General features: G+C 30.2%; 1 protein-coding gene across 2 annotated transcripts in view; it reads left to right on the top strand.

The window, feature by feature from the left end:
* LOC140050476 (protocadherin-9-like) overlaps nt 1-9,289 on the top strand; it is a 31,210-nt gene extending 21,921 nt beyond the window's left edge. Inside the window, exons 3-5 of one of the 2 annotated variants that reach the window (XM_072095688.1) lie at nt 4,301-4,460; nt 5,243-5,268; nt 5,874-5,987. In XM_072095688.1, coding sequence (XP_071951789.1) covers nt 4,301-4,460; nt 5,243-5,265 — 183 coding nt within the window. In that variant the 3' untranslated portion in view covers nt 5,266-5,268; nt 5,874-5,987. Of the gene's footprint in view, nt 1-4,300; nt 4,461-5,242; nt 5,269-5,873 lie in introns of both variants that reach the window. The other variant, XM_072095687.1, reaches the window with a different exon arrangement.
* The last annotated feature ends 6,298 nt before the right edge of the window (nt 9,290-15,587 follow it).

Here is a 15,587-nt window from a genome sequence, read left to right as displayed (position 1 = left end):
TGTTATTATAAACGATAAATTAATGTGATTTTGAATTAAATATACTTAAGTCTGTTATTTTAACAGATTAACAACTTAATGTGATTTTAAATTTAAAATATACTGAAATACTATAAGTTACTTTATCTATTTAAATAATGTTAATATGATGATAACAAGAAGTATGAAAGTTGATAATTGCTGACCTAGTATATGAAGACAGTTCATGAAGAAATAATAATTAATATTTATTAACAGAAAAATGTATAAAATTTATGTCAGACACAGAAAAAAAATATATTGAAAAATATTCTTGTGAGTCAGATAATGTATCTGTCACATTTAAGATGTAAAATGACATGTGACAAATGTAAAAAATTTAACCACTGCTATTTGACAAATTAATCATATGAGTTTGAAATTATTCTGCATTCCAAAAAATTCATTTTAATCATGTCGAACTTGAGGTTGTTGATCGAGATTATGCACAAGTATTAATTTGTAATATGCATGGAGACCAATATATAAACAACTGAGAGCTGTACAATAATATGCAAACACAGCATGCAATTAATATATATAATCCTGTTGCAAATTGGAACACTTACAAAGTGAGAATTGCACCTCGGACCTCCCTGTTAATATTAATTAGGATTTCTATCCATCTGAAACTTTAATATTGTTGGTGTCAATTTCAATGATAACAGTAAAGGTTAAATTAATATTTCTAAAGTTTTAACTTCATATTTATTGTGGATTTTTTTTAAAAATCTGTCGTTCGTTTGACATCAAATTAATTTTTGTTTCCAATTTTAAATTTCAGTGCTGATAAAGCAAAATTAAAACAGGCTGGTTATTACAACTGTCAAATATCTTTTCCTCTTCTGTAATCTAAAATCGTTTAGATTTTTATAAATCAAGTACAGATGAAATTCAAAAGCATTTATTATTTGTTATTAGATAAAGGTTTAAAGGTTTATTCGCGTCACAAGTTATCATTTCACATACAATACAGGTTTGCTAATGGACAACGATCCTCTATGAATTTGCAATATATCAAACAAATAAACGACAACAGCACAATATCCACTGAAGATAGTTAGGCCTACGTGTCTGATTCAAAGTTTTTGTTGTGTTTTGTTGCAGATATTATTACATTTGAAGTTATTGTTCCCTGTTGTGTTGTTAAGTTTAAGCAGTGCTACTTGTTAAAGTTATTTCTGACCTCGATATTGTCTTTGGTGTCACATGGTGTTAAGAATGCCTCCAGATATCTATAAAATCATAATTATTGCTTATGAGCTTCTATCGAATTTCAGATTCTGAATCCTATTGCTAGCCTAATTTAAGTTAGCCAGGAGCAGGGTTGCTCCCGTGTGGTCCACAGCAGCGGTGACTTCAACATGATCACATGCATCAACATCCTAGTACCCATTATAATATATTGTATTTTCTCATTTGAAAACAAATGACATTGGCTTAAACAAAAATATAATTATATATCTGGACATTACAGTATGTTACAAACTATATATGTGCATATAAACCTTATTGAAATGATATTTATTTTATTTCATTTTAAGCACGATACAATAAATAAAAATTGTAACATGGTAAAATAAAGAGGCTGTAACTATACAGACACATACTCATCAATTATATATATACAACTTTTACTGTGGAAAAAACTAATATCTTCTTGTATACCTCAATTGCACTCAACTTGCCCCTCAACTATCTCCCAATAAAGTTACAGGTCATCTAAGTACAACAATTATATTTCTTTTTTCATAAATTGAATTCTAAATAAAAAACGAGATTGATTTATGATTTCACTCAATAATACTTTTAAAGCTATTATGGAAAATGAATGGAAGGTTTCCTCATAATCTTCATAAGGGAATTTGGTATTAAAAACATAATTATTTATTTCACTTCATGAAAAACATATTTAAATTTAATCCTTAAAAATGACTCAACGTGAAGGTTAGTAATAACATAATATCATAAATAATATCTTTAACTTATTTTTGATAAAGATTCAATTAAACTAGTAGTTGGAACACATCAATATACAGGTGAATATTGCCATGGAAACAAGAAGTGACTCGCAAAACTACTAAGTTCTAAAAGGTCCCATAATTATCATCTCTAGTTTAGAAAATTTATTACAACTGAGTCTCAATTAATTCAGACATTTTTTTTAATAAAATATGAAAACTAAAAACCTGACCATAGGAAATAAAATTTCCCCTTTTTATACTATTTAAGAATAACAAAACTATTGAAACTATACAATTGAATATATATATAAAGTATCAATTTGTCAATAATGAGCTAAGATTTATTCTGAAAACTTCCTTTTGGACTTAATCTAGTACCATGTTAAAAATATCTTCTATTTAATGTTTAGTTATATACAGTAGAAATTGTCAGGAAGTCGTTTTGTAGCCTGTGACACAAAATTCATAGTTTACAAGCCATTAGATATGGCTTACTAGGTATACCTTTGCTTGATTTAACAACTACGCATCATTTGATAGTACTAAAGAAGCCGATATAAAATTTAGGTTAAAATTATGCGGCATAAAACTGATGGTAATTCTAGAAACTGTCCAACATTATAAAACAGAATCGTAAAATACAATCATGCACACAGAATGTTTGGATGTATATTTTGATAGTTTGACATATCTCTGGTATGTAAATGTACACATTTTTTATTTGAATGCGGATTTTTTTTTCAACGCAAGCATACAGTAGATGGATTATTACAACGCTTTAGGTTGTAATATTAATATTGAATAAATTATTGCGATATGATTATCTTGATTCAAGTATAAATAGTGTTAAATAGGCATGATATGACGACAATTAATGTAAATATAAGTTCTGTAATTGATCAATTAAAGTTGCATTTAAAAAGAAACCGCAACAAATAATCTTTTGTGTTCAAACTCTTCTTGATCATCCTGAAATTATAACCCATAGCGATGACGGTGCATTCATTCAGAACTAAGTCATTATGTAAAACTGCTGTTATGTTGATGATATTAATGTTTTCGTTCTTTGATCAATATCATGCCTAACGCCGTTCTTACATATTTGTTTTGTATGATAACAAGCATTGGTTCATTAAAGTGCTTCACATGGGCTTCAGTTAGGTAATCAAAATGTCTACCCCTAACGAGCGTCTAAGAAAACATGTTTATGTTTTGAGAATATATTAAATTTAACAAGATTAAATTGTTACATATATTGCAAGATCATTACAGTAATATTCATGATAATTCAGGTTTTTATGGAAGAAAAAAACACAATAAGAATTTGTGAAATTTTCTTTTCATATAATATAGAAATAATAAATAATAATGATTAATCTATTTGAAAACTACACATTTGAAACAGTGGCACACTTCTTGAATGAAGGTGAGCCCAGAGTAAGTAAAATAAAAGTGAAAATGATTTAATAGGCCTATTTACAAACTAAATAATTACAACTATTATCAAATTATATAAAGAACAAATAAATCCTTGAATTTGGACAAGAAATTACAAGTTCAATTTTCAAAGAGATTGGCATGTGTTACTCAGTGGTCACTGTCCTTTTTGTTCATTTCTAGCCTTTGTTATATTTTTTAATATAAGAAGGAAGCAATTAGCGGTACATGGAAAGGGAAAATCGTAGAGTAGTTAACCAATGAAAATGCTTGTTCACAAGTTAAGCAATGGAAACCCCTGTTATATTCTGCTTCGAAATGGATGAACGCAATTAGTTATTTTTAGATAATAATATATATGCGCGTTGAGTAAGACCGTATGCACTTTGTTTTCCATTAAAGTGTCATGATAGAAATGAAATTAAACACTGGTTATATATTCTATGGAGAATATGATTTGAAAGCTACAAATAATTGCTATTTGGAAAATAAAGTGTGTGAAACTACATACATGATATAAAGCATTTTTTATCTCTGTAAGATCTGCATTGCTGCCGAGAGAAAATATTAATTTCAAAATTATATAAACAAATTTATTATGCAATATATAGATGAAAAATAGTTTTGTCTACAATGTCTGTAATATGTTGCTTTTTTAATTTTGAAAGAGGCGCAGTAAAGGACTTATTTACATATTACTGTTTATGACTGAGTATAATATAAATTTGGACAGAGTTTGGTAAATGCATTCTGGGTATAATCCCACCTCCTACATATCTATAACTTTCAGTCAGCCCCATGGTACTATTAGTCGGTCTCATTTATTCAACTTGAAAATGATTTTTAAGATTATGCTTATAAAAAAATGTTTTATCTTACAGGTACAAAGATTGTTGTATAAATTAAAAATCAATGATGCAGACAGCATGAGTAGCAACTCAGAAATGGATCCCAGCAGCGACAGCGGACACGGCGACAGCGAACATGATGCTTATGGTAGACACGAGATTGGCCGTAACCACCCGAGAAATGCTCTGAAAAGTAAGTAAATCATATGTTTCTTGAACAACTCTTTTGGACAGATTATGTTTCCGATCCATAGGTATGATCAAGAAATGTGATAGTGTTATCGTCAAACATTATTTGAGAGAGTAATAAAAACCCATTCATGCACTGATGATTTAGTCACATAGTACGACACACACAAACAAAATTTCAATTCCTTTCTAGTAAAGGATCTACCGCGCATTAATCAAATAACCATTGGCTGACCCACTTTCCGAGTAAACTTTCCACAAATTTCAGATTGTATTGGTAAATATAAACGCGACTCTTATAGAAGTAAAAACGTTACAAACTATTTCCATGGATACTGCTGGACATTTAATAAAAAAAAATCAATGATAAACTTGTATTGCGTATAAATATCAGTAGTAGTTTGCTCATAAAATGTGAGAAATTGATTAAAATTCATTAAAAGAAATGAAAACAGGAAGGTAAAATAATTTTTATTGCTTGTCCATGTTCTTGAGGAAGCGTTGAATTCCATAACACTTTTTAAAATAATCAAAATTGATTTACTAATTCAATTTTCTCACATTCTTGCAGTAGACTACTAATTTGATTTTTTTTTAGACCGTAAAAATTGAAATTCTTTGGCTGAAAAAACGTCTTTGTGTGTCGTGTATCTGCTGTTGAAACTTCATGTTTTGTGATAAACCATAGCATTTGCTAGCCTAGAAATTTGAAAACATCCCTGTGAAATAGTTTATGTGTAAAGGCAATTTTTTTTCCTCTTTCCTTTGCTCCGATGCTTGTATTAGACTACTTTGTCTTAAGACAATAAACGGTGAGTACGGATGTGTAGAACTCCTCTGTATTTTCCCACGTAACTGCAATTTTCGTTGCCGATGCTGTAACAATGCTTCTATAGTCTACTCACTTCATTATACCTTTCACTTATTTTTCAAATACACAAATGGGAAGATTCGTGAACTTGTCCACATAGTCATAGAAATTTAAATAAATTCTGACATTTTTAGTTCATTTTTAGCGCACGAAATAGATATTACGCAATATTTAGTTAGGGAAACAACTAACACACCAAAGCATGCTTACGTACCAGGCTTAAATAACCTCATCATTATTGGGTTCCCTAAGTATACAATTCTCAATGTTTATTTTTATGATTTTGTTTTTTTTTTGAGTTGGAAAATGCTGCTTCTGGCATGGCTTCCGTAATTGTTCCAAAATGACCATTCAATCCATCCCAGCACTTGTGGCACTGGTCAGTTTTATGTAATACTGCATGAGGGCTAAGAAAACTGTATAATATGTATTTAACATGGTCAATATTGTGGTCAGTCATCGTTGTGGACTTCTATTGAAAGTAATTTCTTTCTTTTATTTAGTTTTTAGTAATTTTAAAATTATTATTTTTTTGTGTTTAAACAGACAGAGGAACGTACATGGCTAGCCCTCACTGCACACCAGACTGCAAGATACTAGGACATTCAGACCTCTGTTGGATGCCCGACCCTAACCAGGACCCAGTATTAATCACCAAGCAACGTCAAATTGCAGCAAATTTTCAAAATGTCAACCACGGACCACGACAAAGTCCTAATACGAACAGTTATCTGTCGACCTTTGACCCAGGGGATAACGTGCGTATGGCAGCGTCATGTCCACAAATAGTTTCTGCTTCAGGACTCGTGGCTGTTTCGGGAAACCGGAGTATAGAAGACCCTGATAATGCGCGAGTCAAATCACCGGGAGGTCAACCGTTGACACCTATTCATGAGGATCCACACGAAAATAGTGATTTAGATTTGAAAAACTCAGGAACAATTGATGGAAGAGTAACTTTCCATCGTGAGAGGGGAAATAACGCCCCTGCTTCTAAAAACTATGAAGATTATACAGGTCGGAGTAGTAGCTGTTCTGTGTTACCCCAAACATGTGCTTCGTTAGGTCTTTTACGCAACGATTCTGGAGTGATTACATCGAGGGGAAATAGTTCAGACAATTTAGCGTGTTCTGCATTAACAGATGACCCAGATGACCTTTGTACCTACTCTACCATGCCAGGGAGAGGTCACAGGGATCCAATGTATGACCCTGATAAATTGACTCCAACCACCGAAAAATTATTTTTCTCTGAGTGGGTTTGATGAAATTTTTAAATGCAGAACAATTTGCCGCCTAAGACCTTAAATTGAGCTATGTGACTCTTTTCAATGCTGTAAAACTATACAATTGAGTCACTTTGTTCAAAGTTCTATAAGGCATGCAATCAATGTGCTATTTCAGACATTTCACAGAAATTTATTAATTTATGTTTTTCATTTCAAGTTTTTAAAGAATAAGTATTGTATTAAAATGCATAATTTTGTAAAAAAAAACATAAAAATAATCCATTGCTTAAATGTACAACACATTTTAATTTCTATCCATTTTAAGGTATTTTATTATACAATGTAATGGTACAAACATTAATGAAATTATATTGTCATTTTTTGCGATAATTAAATGAACAAATATATATTTATCATAAAAGTAAGAATAGACATGAGTAATTTTAATTCTTTAATTGGAATTTATGCTAAATTAGATAATTCAACCTGGTTCTCGCTTACCTTGTCCTTGATGATGTCAGAATGACCAATCATCGTGTTTGGATAAGTTTCTTCATTCTATAAGAAAAAACAAGGCATCATTTGTTTATTATTTTCATATATAACAATTGCATGCACGACTTAACATACTATTAATTGTGTTTACAAAACTTGTGCAAAATATTTGCCAAATTTGTCTCCACAATCGTGGAATAATGTTTATATTTAAAATGAACAATATGAAGAAATGATTTGAATACGATTGAGTAACTCTGTAACTAACTGACTGGTTTCTACAATTATTTTTGTGTATCGATCTATAAATAGATTATGTTTGGTTCTTGGACCTGTTAGGTGCTATATATTAAAGATTTTCAAGAAGAATACAGTGTTTAACTTACATGAAAAGCATGATACTGTATACAGAAATAGAGATAACCAGGGATAACATAGGGTTGGATAGATATTGTAAAATAACACATACCAAAAAAATAATATTCATTCACTTTGCACTCAAATAAAACCTACAGTATTAAGTTTAATAATGATGAGTTTCAAAGTGTTTTACTATTATTTAGCCTAGGCCTATTGTATTTCATATTTAGGCCTATTTCATGTTTTTCATGTTTTGCCCATATTTAGGCCTATTTTAAGTTGTGTTTTGCCCATATTTAGGCATATTTAATGTGTTTTTTTTAGTTAAAATTCATTATTTTTTGCAAGGTTTGTGACACAAAAACAAAATATTTTTCTAATTTATTTTATGTTAGGAGCTGGGCCTCCATTAATGTTTAACATTTTGTATATAAGTTTTAAATAACATAAGTTTACAAATAATTTTGCATGTGATGATATGTTGTTTTATGTTCTGCTTTCAACTCATTCCAAATAAAATAGTAAAAAACATTTTAATTATTCTGTTTGCTAATTTCAAATAAATGATTACATGTGAAATTTCAAACTGAAACCGCTAATGTGCTTATTTTGTATATTTTTTATAGTTCACAAAAAGAATAATTTTAGAGTTATTACTTGTTGACATTTTAAACATTTCATGGTTTATACACACATTCCAAGTTGTTCCATCAAATTGTCATTCCCAACATTAGAACAACATTTCAAACATGACTATAAAAACAACTCACGCTTCTAAATTTGTTGCACCAATTACGATAAAATGTGAAGGGGGTAAATTTATTAGTCCCTACCAAACCTATGTAATTCTTATTACTTAAATCTCAGACCTTTTGGCGTCTGTTAATGAAAGCAGCGCTTTAACATTTTCTAATGTTTGGGAAACCTCTTTAGCTAATCTTTCTTGTTCGCAATTCTGATAATTCAGCAAATATTTATTCAAGCTTTATTGAGAACCTCGTATTAATAGCGGCGACCTAATAAACTTTAATTTGTGAGAACAAACAAATAATTCAAAATCTAGATTTTTTTTTATGTGACTTTGTTCAATCCACAGTTCAGATCTATTATATTATAGTATTTCCACCTTGTATGTCATAGCCTTGTACATGTATATACCACTATGTATTTCTTCATCCTAATTTGTTTGCATTCACTGCTTCTTTTTTTTGCGGACTTAATTATTGTTTTTAAAATGTGTATTTAAAATATCCCAAATCAACATCAGCCTAGTTTATTATCTTGGTCCAAAATGTAAAAAAAATGGAAATATTACTTAATGCTTTGGACGCTTTCCATATATAATTTGCAGCTACACAACAATATTATAGTGTTGACGTCATCCAACGTAATTACTATTATCATTCTTCAACACTTTGCTATATACCAAAAGCTATACAGAGATAAACAAGCGTATAAAAATGCATGACCATATTTGTGCATTATTTATTGGTGAAAAGTGTTTATATGGTTCTACAAATAATTTAAATCCACCTATTTGTTGTTTAATATAAAAATATTCATTGATAGAATTATTTCTGTATGTTAATAAAAAAAATAGCATGGTTTGGACGGAGTGCCTTTCTTTAAATAAAAAATGTGCTATTGTTAAAATGTTAATTTATGCAAATTTCTTTCTAATTTCATACATGGTTTCAGTAATAATCTGTAGATATAAGATGTGCAATTTGTAGTTAACTATTGTAATAATACAAAAAGTAAAGAACAATAGGTTGTATATAGAGGAGGGTTGACATGCTTTCTGTAAAATATCATACTCGATAAAATATATTGTTCATTTTGTTGACTTTTCTTAATAAATGTGTTGCACAAAATTCAGATGACGTTTACAGTTGTTTTATTATGGGTGTTTGAGCTCACATCATGCCTAGTCACAAGCCAAAATCAATGCTGATACTGAAAAACAATCACCACTAGGACTTATAACAGATATGACAATAGTTTAAAATAGACACACGTTTCTAAACAATGGAATTACGGATTTATAACAAGTAAGACAATAGGATTGGGCAGGTAACATGGTTTAAAACAAGTAGAACAATTATTCTAGGCAGGGTACCCAGAAATTTTCACAGTCCTGGTTTCGTAAACGAGTGTATATTTTTTATATTTCATCACAAAAATGATAATCCAACTGAAATTAGATATGCATGCTGATGTAGCTAATGCAGTTGGTTCATATATGTTCTTAATTGTCTAATCAATGATATACTCGTTGAATGGCATTACTTATATTTTGATGGAAATTTAACCAATTTTCAAATGGTTAAAATAGTTATATTAAATGATCGCTTATCAATAGTTAACTGTAATAATATAGTTTCATTCTACAAGTAATTTTTATTAGGGATGATATTTTAAATTAATCACACAGTATTGGACAAGTTTTTGCATTAATAATATTGATAGTACTTATTATTTATATATTGCACATATATTAGTAAAGTTGTAATTTACATAAATAATTACAATGATTAGAAAAGTGATAAGGTGATTGATGATGAAATTATGATAACAAGGATTATAACGATAAATATAATATACTGATAATGATGATGATTAATAATGATAAGGATGATGATAACATTTTGACAGGATGATGATGATGAAATTGTGATAAAGATAATGATGAAATTATGATGATGAAATGATGATAAAGATGATGATGGAATTATGATAAGGAAGATGATGATAAAGATAAATTATAAAGATGATACAACGATGGTAATGATGAAATTATGGTGATGATAAGGATAACAAAATGTTAATTATTTAACTATCTTTGAGTTAAATTCTTTACAGAAAAACAAATTGGAACATTAATTTAGTTAAGTTAACCTCCATATAGCAAGTAAAAGGAAGCATAATTTGTCGTTCTTTATACATTTTCTCACCAACCCCAAAAAACTAGATTACCAAAAACATTTCTGAATTTTCCATGGAAACATATTGAGAAAGTTGCCGATGGCTAGGTTTACCAATATCATTTGATTTTCACTACCATCCATCTACGTCAAATAAGTAATTCTAGGTTTGCAGAAACAGACTTCATTTCAGAGTTATTTTTGTCCATTTATGCAACTAAGGCATTAATCATAAACTACATTTGGAAAATGTTTTTTTTCAACAGTAAAAATGGACCTGTATGTATTTTTTAAATGCTATTTTAAAATTGTTCTAGATTTAAATTTTAATTGTTAGTATCTAACAATGAACTAATCTACATGAATAACTGGTTTTATTTCAAATAATTTTGTGATTTTCATTTGGGCAACCAACCAATTTTTTATAATCATATTTCTGTGATTTTACCTAAATGTTCTGAAAAGAATTAATAAATGTGGGTTACACACATGAAAGAGAGAAAAAAAAGGAAAATTAAAAATCCTAATAAAATTATTATTTATGCATAAAACAATTTAAAAACATCAATTGGAGTGAGCAGAAATTGTAATGCAGGTATCTCATAAATTGTAATCATCATCATAATAATATACTGTTTGCAAACAATTACAACTAAAATTAAAATATGCTTAAGTTAAATTGCTATGAACAATAGAAAATACAATTTCAATATTGTACATCAGATTATTGTACTATTCTGTGGACAAGAACTGCTTTGTGTAAGCCGTTCAAATTTAGAACATGCCATTAACTTTAACAAAGACAATTTTGTACATCTGTAGAATTTACATTAGTAAATAATTCAGAATTTGTTGTGATTGCTTATTTTGAAAATGTTCCAGATTCATGGATTTGGCATAACATGTTCAAATTAATTTAGCAAGGTTTGGTGGCCAGATAAAGAAAGAATGAAAAATTGGTGTAGTGTTTTAAAACTAGAACCGGTTACAAACTCATTCCGGGTGCCGTATAGAATACGAAAAAATCTAACATTTCATAACTACTTATTCCTGACTCAGTGTGAATGCAGCTTTAGTTCACAGTAGTTGGGCCTGTTCACAAACAGTTTATACAAGCAACACAATAGTGCATTCTCATCATCATGATCCTAAGCCTTATAACACAGATGTTACTAAATCTTAACATTCTCTACCTGTACTGTATTCATATTGATATACAATCTAGGGTCGTCTGTCTTTCTTGGAACTGAATAACTTACCAGAGTTTTAATTAATTACATGCATAATTACAGGCATACCTTATTCAAGAGAGCAATTGTTTAAATATTAAATTTCATAACCTAATGAATAAATTAAAACTAAAAATCAATTAGAAGTATAACTTTGCCATAAATTGTATTAAAAATGTATTAAAGATGTTATGAAGATTAAAACTGAAATCTAAAGTTGATAATCAAGTTTACATCAAAGTCTACTATTTGTTATACTGTAAAAGTATTCGAGAGAAAACCAGACATATTATGCCAGCCCAAGCGTGTCCGTTATTGGGAAAGTCGACTGTATTAAAAATCTATAGTAAATATACAATAACGATGAACATGTAGAAATGAAAACTAAATATATGAATAGAAGACGAAAATAATAAATGAATGGATGATGAAAATAATAGATGAATGGATGATAAAAAGCTCATAATACAGAACTTCACATTCAAAAATTAAATCAGAAAAAATAGGCTACTAGGCTTCAACTGAGATGTATAGATTAGGATACAGATGCCTGACAAGTGTATAGCAATCATTTTGAATGAACATTATTACTAATCATCATTTGTGAAAAGCTATAAAATAAAGTAAAGCGCTGTCTACACTATCAATGTCTTATCACAATCATATTTAAGCATATCACTCCACATTTGGGCACATCACACTTTTTTTTTTTGATAATGTAGACAGAGCTGGAAGGAAGAGTAAGTGGAAATACTACAAAAGAAATGTTTGAGAGACACCATGAGGGGTGCACAAGCCTCATCTAGGGACTACCATTTATCTGATGGAGAGACACCATGAGGGGTGCACAAGCCTCATCTAGGGACTACCATTTATCTGATGGAGAGACACCATGAGGGGTGCACAAGCCTCATCTAGGGACTACCATTTATCTGATGGAGAGACACCATGAGGGGTGCACAAGCCTCATCTAGGGACTACCATTTATCTGATGGAGAGACACCATGAGGGGTGCACAAGCCTCATCTAGGGACTACCATTTATCTGATGGAGAGACACCATGAGGGGTGCACAAGCCTCATCTAGGGACTACCATTTATCTGATGGAGAGACACCATGAGGGGTGCACAAGCCTCGTCTAGGGACTACCATTTATCTGATGGAGAGACACCATGAGGGGTGCACAAGCCTCATCTAGGGACTACCATTTATCTGATGGGTTACACTATGCTTTACTTAGCAGAATATATAAAAAAAAGTCTGAATTGCTGAACGTTTTAATATTAATACTCCTGCTCCTTACTCCTGATTTCAATGCATTTCAGAGAAAATGTATGCAAGGTTGAGAGGTTGTTCAGCGTTCTGCCAGAATTCCCACCAAAGAAAAGACATGAATATGTCGGCAAAAAATACAACATCATAAGACATACAACATTAAAATACTAATTAACATTAAACAATTAAACAAATAATGAGAATCAATCAATTAACATTATTGGTAGATTAAGTATTCAGAAATCGATTGGTGTTTTAGCCTCAATGAACTGTGCTTGCCAGTAATTGCAGACTAATATCATTATTGTTTCTTGCCGAGTATCAAAATACACGCTTCATTTTGAATCCATTAGAAACTTGTTTAATAACCATACAAAGGGAGACATCAAGAGGTCAACATTTTCAAATAATTTACTTTTACATAAGTTTGTCTTTAACATAAACAATGGAATGTACATTTTCCATTTCAATTTTTCCCCTTTTTTCCATTTTTTCCCTTTTTTTCATTTTTTCCCTTTTCCTTTTAAAATGGCAACATTTTTACTACAGTTGACTTTCCCACCGACCACCATTGGGCTGGCATATGTCTGATTTTCCAGAAAATTTGGTATTCCAATTGTGTTTTTAATAATAAAAAAATAATTTTGGATTTTCTGTACCTTAAGAAAGTTGTTGGGAAAGTTTCTGGTTTTTAGAGAGTCGGCTGTTGTATTGTGAATAGTTAGCCTAAAGAAAAAAGTTTAGGAAATTGTTTAAATTTTCTGGAAATCATTATATATGTAAAGTTTGACTATAAACCTTAAAAAGTACTTTAAATGTGTTAAAAAGTATGAATTAAACAATAACAGTGAACATATGTCATTTCTCATATAAAATCAAGACTAACCCTAACCCTATATTTTGTTAATAAATGTGTAAAAAGATAATTACAGACATTTTGGATCCTGTATAATTTACGTCACCTAATAGTGAGAATATTAAAGTTTGTTAGAAGGTGTGCAAATGAGTATGAATAACAGACATTTAACACAATGAATTGTGGTCTTGTTATCGTAAAAACACAAACCCATTTCAAACTTGTCTGTTGATCAAACTTCACTTCCATTATTGTCGTTTAATCGCCCTTGTGTAAGAAAACATTTACAATGTTTACTTTGTTAAACGTTCAACAGCTCATAAAACATCACCATATACTTTATTGGACAAGTTTACAGTTGTTTACTCATAAACAATAACACCAACTATTATTGTAGAAGCACGTTTAAACCGTTTGTGTGAAAATATTTGAGATGTATTAATACAAAGATTTACTCTTCGTTAATTTCTTCAAGTGATGATGGAATAATTTGATAGTTAATTGAGTATGATTATGATTACACAAATATAGTAAAGAGTGATTTCAATGATTACAAATGATTTGAAAAAATGAATCGTTAATTATATGATGATTTGAAATTTTAAATGTAATCGAGGAAGAAAAGAAATCACAAAAAAGTGTAGCACAGATTCGGAGCACTGGTTAAAGATCTCTGTTAAGTTTTTTAATTGCTACTTGGCCACTATAAATAAACATCTACATACACATCCTGCCATATGATCTATTTTATAAGTTTATGTAAACAATCTTTTACATAATGAGAACAGTATTTCCTGGAGGTACAATTTAGTTACATACTACATTTTCTAGCTTACTGCAAAATTTTGCTAATTTTCTGATTGAGTAAAGTTTTCTATTAAGTACAGTTCAATTAAAAATAGCTGAAATGAAAGTTTAAATGATCTATTTTCAGTCTTTTCCTGGAGTTTCTACATTTTCTAGCTTACTGCAAAAATCCTAAACTACTTCTCTGAGTTTGTTCTGATTTTGATTGAGTAGGAAAGTTGATAGTAAGTAAAGATTAAAACTACAGAACCTGAAATTAATGTTTAAATCCAGTATTTAGTTGATACATAAACATTAAAATGAAAAATGTTAATAAAAAAATTAGTTAACATTTTTTTCAGTATAGAAATTTAAGAAGTTAGAAAGCCAAACAAAATGATTTATGATATAAGTCAATCAATTTGTCATTGGTAATAAAACTTAGAAATATCAAAGTACCATGCCATTAATTATACTACAAAAGTACTGCAGCATCAGTACCATGGAGTTCAAAGGTCATGCTATTTACGAATGTGCAGATCAGTGACTGTCAGTCCTCAAAATGTCAAATAAATTTGTTGACAATCGACCAAACTGTACAGCGAGGATGGACAACCTCAACCAACCAAAAGGTTAAGAAGCTGGAGCTTGGACACCCTTAACCAACCAACAAACTAAACACTAGGTTTCGAAGACCCTCAATTTAAAGACCCTCAATTAAGGTTCAGAAAGATGTGCTGTCCTAACCAACCATAGTTTCCACCCTACATTGCGTCCGCAGAGGACTAGAACCAATACCCATAAGGTCATGCTTTCCGTTTACACCGCATATAAGTGGATGCGTCAATCAAAGATACTAATTATCCTGCGTTCACGATGTGGACTATCACGTTACATGGAAAACAGTCAGTTAAGGCGCGTTTATTGAACACTATGCAAACACGCATACATGGTAATAATTATGTACAACGCAAGATTATTATGTAAAAATTTGAGTGTAGTATCTTCCTGTTTCCCCTGAGAAATCAAATAGGTGCAGTTATTGAACGTACACAAATATATAAAGATGACAATCATGAAAACAATGCAAGAATATTAAATATATG

The sequence above is a fragment of the Antedon mediterranea genome, chromosome 5 (assembly GCF_964355755.1).
Source record: "Antedon mediterranea chromosome 5, ecAntMedi1.1, whole genome shotgun sequence".
Taxonomy (NCBI): Eukaryota; Metazoa; Echinodermata; class Crinoidea; order Comatulida; family Antedonidae; genus Antedon; species Antedon mediterranea.
This window is presented reverse-complemented; position numbering and strand designations above follow the sequence as displayed.